A 12,149-nucleotide genomic window follows, 5' to 3' on the forward strand; every position below is an offset into this window, starting at 1 on the left:
ATATGTCAACCGCCAAGGCGGTCTGCGCTCTCATTGTATATCACAACTCGCCCGCCGTCTCCTCCTCTGGAGTCAGCAGCACTTCAAGTCGCTGCGAGCCACTCACATCCCGGGCAACCTCAACATTACAGCGGACGCGCTGTCACGGCAGGTTACCCTCAGGGGAGAGTGGAGACTCCACCCTCAGGTGGTCCAGCTGATTTGGAGTCAATTCGGACAGGCACAGGTGGACCTGTTCGCCTCCCAAGAATCCTCCCACTGCCCGCTCTGGTACGCCCTCACCGAGGCTCCCTTCGGCATAGATGCGCTGGCACACAGCTGGCCCCCTGGCCTACGCAAATATGCGTTTCCCCCAGTGAGCCTGCTTGCACAAACCCTGTGCAAGGTCAGGGAGGACGAGGAGCAGGTCGTCCTGGTAGCACCCTACTGGCCCACCCAGACGTGGTTCTCGGACCTCAAGCTCCTCACGACAGCTCCCCCTGGCGAATTCCCCTGAGGAAGGACCTTCTTTCTCAGTGACGAGGCACCCTCTGGCACCCGCGCCCAGACCTCTGGAATCTCCATGTCTGGCCCCTGGACGGGATGCGGAAGACCTAAGCAGTCTGCGGTGGTAGACACGATCACTCAGGCTGGGGCCCCCTCTACGAGGCGCCTGTATGCCTTTAAGTGGCGTCTGTTCGCTAAGTGGTGTTCTTCCCGTCGGGAAGGCCCCCAGAGATGCACAGTCGGATCAGTGCTTTCCTTCCTGCAGGAGAGGTTGGAAGGGAGGCTGTCCCCTTCCACCTTGAAGGTGTACGTTGCCGCTATAGCAGCACACCACGACCTGATCATCAGATTCCTAAGAGGCACCAGGAGGCTGAATCCCTCCAGACCGTGCCTCGTTCCCTCATGGGACCTCTCTGTAGTTCTTCAGGGTCTACAGAGAGTCCCCTTTGAGCCTTTGCAGTCAGCTGAGCTTAAGGCACTTTCCTTGAAGACTGCCCTCCTGACTGTGCTCACTTCCATCAAGAGGGTAGGTGACCTGCAAGCGTTCTCTGTCAGCGAAACGTGCCTGGAGTTCGGTCCAGGTTACTCTCACGTGATCCTGAGGCCCCGACCGGGCTATGTGCCCAAGGTTCCCACAACCCCTTTTAGGGACCAGGTGGTGAAGCTGCAAGCACTGCCCCAGGAGGAGGCAGACCCAGCCCTGTCGTTGCTGTGTCTGGTGCGCGCTTTATGCATCTATTTGAATCACATGCAGAGCTTTAGGATCTCTGAGCAGCTCTTTGTCTGCTTTGGTGCACAGCGGAAAGGAAGCGCTGTCTCCAAGCAGAGGATCGCCCACTGGCTCATTGACGCCATAACTATGGCATATCTCGCCCAGGACATGCCGCCCCCGGTAGGGCTACAAGCCCATTCTACCAGGGGTGTAGCGGCTGGGCAACACCCAACACCTTTGCAAGGTTCTACAACCTCCGGGTGGAACCAGTTTCGTCCCAGGTAGTGGCACGCAACACAAGTGGATATGCCCGGGATAGCGGCCAGGTGTATCGCTTGCACATAGCGCCTTCCACCTTCTTTTGAGCTGAAGACATGCGCCATTAATTCCCAGTAGCATTCACAAGTTTGTTCCCTGGTTGACTTCCTCCGAGCCCTGTGGCAGTCGAGTTTTCGGAGAGATTCACTGCCGGCCCAGTACACGTGCTAACTAAGAGTCCTGTTCTGGGGTAGGTGCTCCGCATGTGGCGGTTCCCTGTAAGGCTAACCCCATGCGATATATATCTTCCGCTAATTAATTTCCCTGTTGGCAAACTGCATCTTCCTTGGGCAGAGCCCCTCTGCCCCAGTCTCCATGTTTGTAGTAACTCCTCCCCCATTGGGCAGGATCTACCTCGAAGACTCTCCACATGGTTGGAAAGACCATGATATGTATCCTTCCACTTAAATATCCCCCCCTCTCTTTGGGCGAAGTGTGGTCTCCGCTGTGTCTTCCCCTTGGGAGGGACACCCCCCGACTAGACCTGGTGGCCCAGTCAGATAATGCCCCTTCTTTTTTAGGGAGTGGAAAAAAGAGAAGGGGAAAAGAGGCCACGTCTGAGTTAAGCCTGTCTCTATCTCTTGGGTAGTCAACTTGTCCCCAAAAAGGGCCGTTCGACACTCATAACTATGTTGGGGGAGGTTATGTGTCAACCTGGTGTGCTGGCTATGAGGCACACAGTAGTCTGCCCACCACACACCACCAGTTCACATTACACAGTTCAGCCAATTGTGGCGTTTCGTATAGGGACCCCTAGTGTCACTACATCGACACAACGTCGAGTGAGTGACAGATAGGGAATGTCATGGTTACTTGTGTAACCTCCATTCCCTGATGGAGGGAACGAGACGTTGTGTCCCTCCTGCCACATTGCCGAACTACCCGCTGAAATGGCCGGACCTTATATCAGCTCCTCAGCATAAAACCTGAATGAGTGGTTGCATACCAGCTCCTTTTATACCCGTATGTTTGGGGGAGTGGCATGCAAATACCACTCGCCAATCTTCATTGGCCTTTTATCAAAGACCAGAAGTGTCTCGGGCTCCCAAGAGTGACCCCTAGTGTCACTACATCGACACAACGTCTCATTTCCCTCCATCAGGGAACGGAGGTTACACAAGTAACCATGACGTTTCACATCTTGCCATTGCAGTCTCTTGGCACAATCATGATTGATTTCAAGCTCGATTGCACTTCCTAGTGCTTGACCCATGCGCAGAGCGGTTTCTTAGGAATTGTAATCGAGGTTGAAATTATGTAGGGACATTTTACAAGAACATTTCATATTTTTATTTTTCATTTCATTACTCTACAAAAAGAATCAAATCTACTCAAATACTTTTAAGTGCCCACTCACTCTGTTGTTTGATATGCTGCTTCACTCATGTGCCATTTACAGCCGAAAGCCATTCATCCAATGTGAGATATGCCTCTTACCATCATTCTTTTGTCTGTGAATTGTACTCATAGAATGAGGCATGAAGTCATTGATAACACATTTTAATATCATATTAGTGACATTAAAATTAGTTAAGGTTTTACATGTAGTCTTGTGTGTCTTCATATTTAAATAGTTCTTTAAACACCTCTCCCAGCAGTGTTGCAGGTGTCCGGAAACTTTACTCAGCTCTTTCAAACTTCTTTTTGGTTTTGTGCAAAGAACGAAGAAGAAATTCGCCTTGAGTATACCTTAAGTCTTAAGATGTTACATTTTCATTTTTTAGTTTTTACATCAACCTTTTAGTGACCGTGGTACATTTTAGAAGTATCCTAAAAAGAAAAAAGAAAAAAGAAAAAAATCTCAACCCAAGATTTCAAGATTTATAGTGAATAAGGACTTCAGTTGTATCACTTTCAGAAGACATGGATTAAACCACTTGAGTCGTATGGATTACTTTTATGCTGCCTTTATGTCCTTTTTGGAGCTTGAAATATTTGGACCCGATCAACACTGTATGGACAAAAACACCTCATACATCCCTTAAAATATCTTTGGTTGTATTCCTCAGAAGAAAGTCACACAAGTTAAAGATGACATGAGTAAGTAAATTCATTTTCGGGGGAACTATCCCTTTGTTTTCTTAATTTAAAAAAATACTTATAATCATTTATTAGGTTTATAATGTGCAGTAATAGCCAAAAACCATAATGTTACTCCATTAAAACTGTGAATTCATATATACACATTTGTTGGAAAGCAGTGGCATAAGGTGTTGAACATTACTGAACATTACTGATCTGTTTGATGCTTCCTAACACAATTTCAATGAAACCCCATGTAATGTCAGCCAGTTAGGTAACATTACCTTGGTGGCATATTTAAATCAGCAGACAACAATAATGTTCAATGAGTCTGCAAGGCATAAAAAACATGTACATGTGGGTGTTAATGTTGAATCACTGTATATATGTTTTGTTTTTCTTTGTTTTGAAAATTAATACAAATGTTAATCACAAAAAAAAAAAAAAACATGTACATGATCAACAAACGTAAGATGTTATGACAGTGCAGCCTGTCACACTGAAACACTCTCACATTAGCAATCGGGCCAGCAGTCCATCCTTATTGTTGAACCCTGTAATGCATTCATTGTTTTACACTGAAAAGTGATTACATGCATTGCATGATGTGTCTCAGATTGCATAAATACATGCTACAACAATTTCCTTTTTTCTCCAGATCCATGTTGTTCATTATAATTCCAAATATGCTAATCTTTCTGAGGCTGCTAGTAAAGCAGATGGATTGGCTGTGTTAGGAGGATTTATAGGTGTAAGTAATTTTAACTTCCTGCTACTGTAAAGTGTTCCAAGAAACAGAATGTAGTTTGACCAATGCCAATGAAGTATTTGCAATGCATTTTTTTCGGTATCTATTTTCTTTTGGCTTTTTCTCAACAGGTTGGTCTTCATGAAAATGACAACTATGACAAGATCCTGTCTGCTTTAACAGACATCAGCACAGAGAGTATGATCTTAGAACTAGTATTAACTGTCAACTAAGTTGCTGTAGTGCTAGCAGCCAAAACTTAAAGCATATCCCCTTCTTCCTGATGAATTCGTTTAGAGGTGAATTCGTTTAGACTAGTTTAAACTGATCTCATGGTCTCTTTTCAGAGTCAAACACTGAGATTCCTGGTTTTGACATCCGACATCTTCTACCAAACAGCTTGGAGAGGTTTTATAGGTATAACGGGTCCCTGACAACACCTCCGTGTTTCCAGACAGTCAGTTGGACACTGTTCAATGATACGATCACAGTGTCAAGAAGACAGGTCAGGCTAGTCTCACAACCTTTTCTTGAACATCATAAACACACTGCAGAGCGTCATGTATCCAAATTAATGTGTTCCTGTCCTTACTTTCACCAGCTTGCAGCCTTGGAGGACACATTGAAAACAGAACACAACAAGCTCTTATCCAAAAATTTCAGAGTGCCACAACTTCTGCATGGAAGAAAAGTACTGAAATCTTTCCACACAGTAACCACCACAGGAAGTATGTATAATACATATTAGTTCTTTTAAAACTGATTGTGTTGTGATTCAAGGTGGGCCAGAGAAATATTTGGACATACTGATCCAAATATGATCCTGGTATGTCTGAATGTCATTGCATTACCTATAAAATATTAAAGCAACTGTCATCTGCAAACAAATAATTCTAGGGCTTGCCTCTGAACTATCCTCATTTCACAAGTTTACTCAGGTGTCCAAGCAGAGTAACCACAGGTGTAGTTTTGTAGTTCACAATAACTATGAACACGTTTCATAATGTCTGACAACCACAAAGTGTCCAAATACTTTTTATGTTCATTATGAATGAGCAGTTAGAGCAGTGGTTCTCAGCCTTTTTTGAGTAATGTTTTTTTAAACACCTTCATTTACATTATATCACCATTTCAATATTTTAATTGCAATAAAATTACATTAATCACAAAAAAGACATTAACTTTCATTTAATTTCAAATTTTAACAAATAAATATATTTCTGTAACAGAAAAGTATTATAACACTTAATTTCCAACCATTTGTCTTACATTTGTTGGTTAATTTGTTAAAAGGATCAAATTACACTGACCTTTACATTTCTATTGTTACTGATCAGTATTTTAAAGTCAATAAACATTAACCTGACTTTTTTCGCTATTTTGGAAATAATATTACCATGTAAAAAAAATATAGGCCTACCTACTGTATTTTCTGGTACAAGATGCATTTATTTATTTATTTATTTTTCATCATCCTAATTTCCTAAAGGTCCTGTGACATACTTTTTTTTAATTAACAGTTTTTATTGATTCATACAATTGACAAAGAAAAGCAAAACATATATTCACAGAATCAACATTTAACCCCCACTAATACCCCTCCCAATCCCAATCCCCAACCTCACCCTGGCCCTCAACAAACATCCCTGTGGTCACACGAGTACACACACACACACACACACACACACACACACACACACACAAATATATAGTACTGTGCAAAAGTTTTAGGCACTTGTGAAAAATGTTGCATAGTGAGGATGTCTTCAAAAATAATGACATAAATAGTTTCCATTTATCAATTAACATCATACAAAGTCCAGTAAACATAAAAAAAAGCTAAATCAATATTTGGTGTGGCCACCTTTGCTTTTAAAACAGCACCAATTCTTATAGGTACACCTGGATACAGTTTTTCTTGGTTGTTGGCAGATAGGATGTACCAAGCGTCTTGGAGAATTCACCACAGTTCTTCAGAATCAGAATCAGAATCAGCTTTATTGCCAAGTATAAAGCCAAGTTTTTTATTTATTTATTTATTTATTTTATTTTTATTTCCCAGAGGAATGAAATGGCAGAAGAGGTTGGATGTGTTGGATAAATATAAAAAAGACTAAGCTGTGTATTTCACATAGTTATTGTTCAGTGGGACAATTTAACTGTTCATGAGATGGATAGCCTGAGGGAAAAAACTGTTCCTGTGCCTGACGGTTCTGGTGCTCAGAGCTCTGAAAGGTAATGGGCAAGGTGAGTGGGGTCCAGAGTGATTTTTCCAGCTTTTTTCCTCACTCTGGAAGTGGATAGTTCTTGAAGGGGGGGGGGGGGCAATGGGCAACCAATAATCCTCTCAGCAGTCCGAACTGTCCTTTATAGTCTTCTGATGTCTGATTTCGTAGCTGAACTAAACCAGACAGTTATTGAAGTGCAGAGGACAGACTCAATGACTACTGAGTAGAACTGTATCAGCAGCACCTGTGGCAGGTTGAACTTCCTCAACTGGCGAAGGAAGTACAACCTCTGCTGGGCCTTTTTCACAATGGAGTCAATGTGTGTCTCTCACTTCAGGTCCTGTGAGATGGTAGTGCCCAGGAACCTGAATGACTCCACTGCTGCCACAGTGCTGTTTAGAATGATGAGGGGGGTTAGTGTTGGGGTGTTCCTCCTAAAGTCCACAATCATCTCCACCGTTTTGAGCGTGTTCAGCTCAAAGTTGTTTTGACTGCACCAGACAGCCAGCTGTTCAACCTTCCTTCTGTGTGCAGACTCATCATCACCTCGGATGAGGCCGATGACAGTGGTGTAATCTGCAAACTTCAGGAGCTTGACAGAGGGGTCCTTGGTGATGCAGTCATTGGTGTAGAGGGAGAAGAGTAGTGGGGAGAGCACACATCCCTGGGGTCACCAGTGCTGATTGTACAGGTGCTGGAAGTGAGTTTCCCCTCTCTCACAAGCTGCTGCCTGTCCGTCAGAAAGCTGGTAATCCACTGACAGATAGACATGGGAACAGAGAGTTGGTGTAATTTATTCTGGAGTATAGCTGGGATGATGGTGTTGAAAGCTGAACTAAAGTCCACAAAAAGGATCCTTGCATATGTCCCTGGTCTGTCCAGATGTTGCAGGATATGATGCAATCCCATGTTGACTGCATCATCCACAGACCTGTTTGCTCGATAAGCAAATTGAAGGGGATCTAGAAAGGGTCCAGTGATGTTCCTCAGGTGGGCCAACACCAGTCTCTCAAATGATTTAATGACCACAGATGTCAGGGCGACAGGTCTGTAGTCATTAAGTCCTGTAATTTTTGGTTTCTTTGGGACAGGAATAATGATTGAGCGTTTGAAGCAGCATGGGACTTCACACTGCTCCAGTGATCTGTTGAAGATCTGTGTGAAAATGGGGGCCAGCTGGTTAGCACAGGATCGAAGACATGCTGGTGAGACGCCATCTGGGCCTGAAGCTTTGCTCGTCTTTTGTTTCCGAAAGACCCAGCTCACATCATCTTCACAGATCTTAAGTGTAGGTTGAGTAGCAGGAGGGGGGTTGCAGGAGGTGTTGGTGTTTGTGTGACGTGAAGGTCAGAGTGGGTGTGGGGTGTGAGATTGGGCCTTTCAAATCTGCAGTAGAACATTTTCAGGTCGTCAGCCAGTTGTTGGTCCACCACAGGGTTGGGGGTAGGAGTCCTGTAATTTGTGAGTTGTTTCATGCCACTCCACCCCTGTAAGCATCCACTTTGGCCTGACAAAGCTGACTGAGCTCTGCTGTAAACCACGGTTTGTCATTGTTGAACTTTAAATAAGTCCTAGTAGGAATGCACATATCCTCACAGAAACTGATATATGATGTAACAGTATCTGTGAGCTCATCCAGGTCTGTGGCTGCAGCCTCAAAAACACTCCAATCCGTGCAATCGAAGGAGGCTTGTAGTTCACGCTCTGCTTCATTGGTCCATCTCTTTACAGTCCTTACTACTGGCTCGGTTGATTTTAATTTCTGCCTGTGGGTTGGAAGAAGATGAACCAGACAGTGATCAGAGAGTCCCAAAGCTGCTCTAGGGACAGAGCAATATGCATCCTTTATTGTTGTGTAGCAATGATCCAGTATATTTCTGTCTCTGGTGGGGCATGTAATATGCTGTTTGTATTTGGGCAGTTCACGTGTGAGATTTGCTTTGTTAAAATCCCCAAGAATAATAATAACTGAGTCCGGGTATTGTTGTTCCGTGTCTGTGATTTGATCAGCCAGCTGTTGCAGTGCCGCATTCAAACACGCGTTTGGCGCGATATACACACTCACCACAATAAACGAGGAAAACTCCTGTGGCGAGTAGAAAGGCTTACAATTAATAAAGAGTGCTTCCAAATTAGGACAGCACATCCTCTTTTAACGTTGTTACATCTGTACACCAACTTTCATTGATGTAAAAGCATGTTCCACCACCTCTCGTTTTCCCCGTTAACTCCGTGATGCGATCCGCTCTGAACAGCTAAAAGTCCAGCAGATGTAATGTGCTGTCCCAAATGGCTTCACTCAGCCAGGTTTCTGTGAAGCACAAGGCAGCAGAGGTTGAAAAGTCCTTGTTTGTGCTGGTGAGGAGATGTAGTTCGTCCATTTTGTTAGGAAGAGAGTGGAGATTCGCAAGATGAATGCTCGGCAGGGCTGTTCAAAAGCCACGCCGACGGAGTTTGACCAGCGCACCGGCTCGTCTCCCTCGCCTGCGTCTCCTAGCGCGTTTAAATAACACAGCCGCGCCTCCAACTAAAATGTCCAGCAAAACGTCTGAATATTCAAAAACCGGGAAAAGACTGTCTGGTATAAGCTGTCGAATGTTCAGCAGTTTGTCTCTGGTAAAACTGACTGGAAAAATATTACTAAACACAGGACAAACAAACAAAAACAACAGAACAATAGGAGAGCTCCACACCGAGGCGGCCATCCATGGCGCCATCATGATGTAATAATGATTCTTACATTATTACTTCTGTCTAGATCTTCTATCTATTTAGGCTGTCTCAATTGCTTCTGTCTCTCCATGTAATTCCAGACTGACACTATGTTCAGTGGGGGGCTCTGTGGGGGAAATGCCATCTCTTGCAGAGCACCCTGTTCTTCTATTCAAATCTTTTCGTTTTGCAAAAGTAATGTTTGGGAGTCTAAAATGTATTTTTCCTAATGACACACTAAAGCTGATATAAATATCTAAAGACCTAAAACTTTTGCACAGTACTGTGTGTGTGTATATATATATATATATATATATATATATATATATATATATATATATATATATATATATATATATATATATATATATACACACACATTTAAAACAATAATTCTCTCTCCACTGCCCCTCCCCAAGAGCCCTCCAAGAAGGCCAAATAGCTTCCCCATTTCCCATCAAATGAATCTAAGTTCCCCAGCCTTCTACACGACACCTCCCCAAATGCCACCACCCCCCCCATCTCCGTGCATCACTCCCGAAATGAGGGCGCTCCAGCCGACCTCCATCCCCCTAGAACAATTCGTCCGCCGATCATAACAGGACCCAACCCTTCCTGCATTCATCACCCACATCAATGACCGCCCCATTGCCCAAAATACAGAACCTGGGGCAAAACGAAATCTGGGTGCCCAACACGCCACACACAAAACCCCGAACCCTCAACCAAAAACCCAAAAATTGCACAAGACACAACCCTGCATCTCCAGATGTAGACCCGATGCCCTCCAGAATCCTAGCACACACTCCCTCCCCCAACACCAAGCCCAAATCCCTCTCCCATAATCTCCTGTTAGAAGTTAAAGCTCCATCCCCCAGACTCAGAACCAGCAAGGAGCAACACACTAATGCCCCATGACCACCTCCAAAAGCAGTAATCACCACTCCCAGAGCATCTGCCACCCCAGGGGGGTGTATGCCACTCCCAAAAATAGCACAGAGCACGTGGCGCAGCTGCAAACACCCAAAGAACTGAGATCTGGGAATCTCAAAATGTTGAACCACACCTTCAAAGGATCTCAACACTCCACTCCCATAGAGGCCACCAAGCACATCAACCTCTCCCACAGTCCACTCTGATCAGCAGAAAGAGGACCCATCAACACACAATTCTGGGTTCAGCCATATGCTCGAGGCAACATCCAAATGTTTAAAACATCCAAATGTCCGAATTAAACACACCCCCGTCCACACCGAGTGCAAATGCGACCTCTCCGATTAGCTTGATAGGCTTTTCAATGGCGAAATAGGGGCAAGAATCCCCCGCTCAACACAACACCAGGCAGGGGCTCTCCCAGGCAGAAGTGACTAGTGAGCCAAATGTCCAAGACCGAACAAACAAAACACAACAACAAAACAAAATCCCAGGCAGGCATAGCCCACCCCTGCCAATCGGCCTATGCAACTCACTGAAATACAATCTGGGACATCCACCACTGCAAATGAAGGACCTCACCATGCCATCAAATCACCTGAAACAAGAGAGGGGGACATCCACAAGGAGAGACCGCAGCAGGCAGTTGAGCCTCGGAACACAACCCATTCCAACAACATCAACCTTCCCAATCATAGACAAATGCAATGAAGCCCACCCGCCCACATCACTCAAAAACCTCCCCATCAAAGGGTCAAAATCAACCCAAACAAATCACACAAATTTGGTGGGAACTAAATACCCAAACACTCAATGCCCCATTTGGGCCATCGGAAGGTGCCTGGCCAAAAAGCCGTCACAGGCAGCACACTGCCAGAGCCAAAGCCCCGGACCCAGACCAATTAACTCTGTATCCCGAGAACCTAGAAAAGGAATCAATAATTCTGTGGAGGCAAGGCACAGATCCAGCAGGGCCGGAGACGAATAATAAAACATCATCTGCGCAAAGCAAAAGACCATGTGCCACACCTCCTGCCATCACCCCTAGAAAACCAACCGTCTTTCCCACTGTGGCTGCCAGTGGCTCCAGGGCAAGACAGAACAACAATGGGGAAAGAGTGCAACCCTGCTGGGTGCCCCCATCCAGAGCAAAACAACCTGAAATTAATCCATTCATTTGCACCGCCGCCACCGGGCATCCACAAAGCAACCCTATCCATCCAATGAAAGTATTCATGATCCCACACATTTCCAAAATCCCAAGAAGACAATCTCATTCCACCATATCAGACGTTAAGTGAGATGGCAGCGACCGGAGTCCGATCACCTACCACGGACCACATGATATTGATGAAACGCCTAATGTTATCAGAAGAGCCACGGCCCTGAATAAACCCTATCTGATCAACACGTATAAGAGATGTCACAACTCCAACCAATTGGCTAGCCAAAATTGTTGACAATATTTTAATGGGAAACTGGACGGCAACTCCCACACCTGCCCAGATCCCCGTCCCCCCCAAGAATTAGACCAATCTGTGCTTGTCATGGTTGGCGGAAGTTTTCCATTCTTTAATGATTCCGTATAAACTTCTAGCAAAGGTGGAGCCAGACCTGTAGCATAAGATCTAAAAAATTCAGTGGCAAAGCTGTCCAGCCCTGTAGCCCTGCTCACAGGCAAGGCCCCAATCATCCCGCCAAGCTCCTCCAAGGCCATCTCAAAATCATGAGAATTCCTCCGCTCAGTCATCAGTCCAGGAAGTTCCAATGGTTCCACAAAGTTTCAAATATCATCATCAGTAGGTGAAGATGTGGAACTACAGAAATCAAGATGGAACTCCCTAAAAGCATCACTAACATCAATGGCTGAGGTAAATATTCCACCACCAGCAGACTGCACTGAGGGAATGGTAGAAAAAGACCCTCTCTGCCCCACATATCCAGCCAGAAGCTTCCCCGCCTTGTCCCCTGACCCAAAGCATGACTCTCT

At 45.0% G+C, this 12,149-nt stretch overlaps 1 protein-coding gene across 3 annotated transcripts in view; it reads left to right on the forward strand.

The window, feature by feature from the left end:
- The window catches only part of ca9 (carbonic anhydrase IX), a 332,582-nt gene that overhangs the window by 45,481 nt on the left and 274,952 nt on the right, over nt 1–12,149 (forward strand). For all 3 annotated transcript variants that reach the window (XM_051683336.1, XM_051683337.1, XM_051683335.1), the window contains exons 5-8: nt 4,197–4,289; nt 4,418–4,484; nt 4,634–4,791; nt 4,888–5,014. In XM_051683336.1, coding sequence (XP_051539296.1) covers nt 4,197–4,289; nt 4,418–4,484; nt 4,634–4,791; nt 4,888–5,014 — 445 coding nt within the window. The remainder of the gene's footprint in view (nt 1–4,196; nt 4,290–4,417; nt 4,485–4,633; nt 4,792–4,887; nt 5,015–12,149) is intronic.

The sequence above is a fragment of the Myxocyprinus asiaticus genome, chromosome 42 (genome assembly GCF_019703515.2).
Source record: "Myxocyprinus asiaticus isolate MX2 ecotype Aquarium Trade chromosome 42, UBuf_Myxa_2, whole genome shotgun sequence".
Taxonomy (NCBI): Eukaryota; Metazoa; Chordata; class Actinopteri; order Cypriniformes; family Catostomidae; genus Myxocyprinus; species Myxocyprinus asiaticus.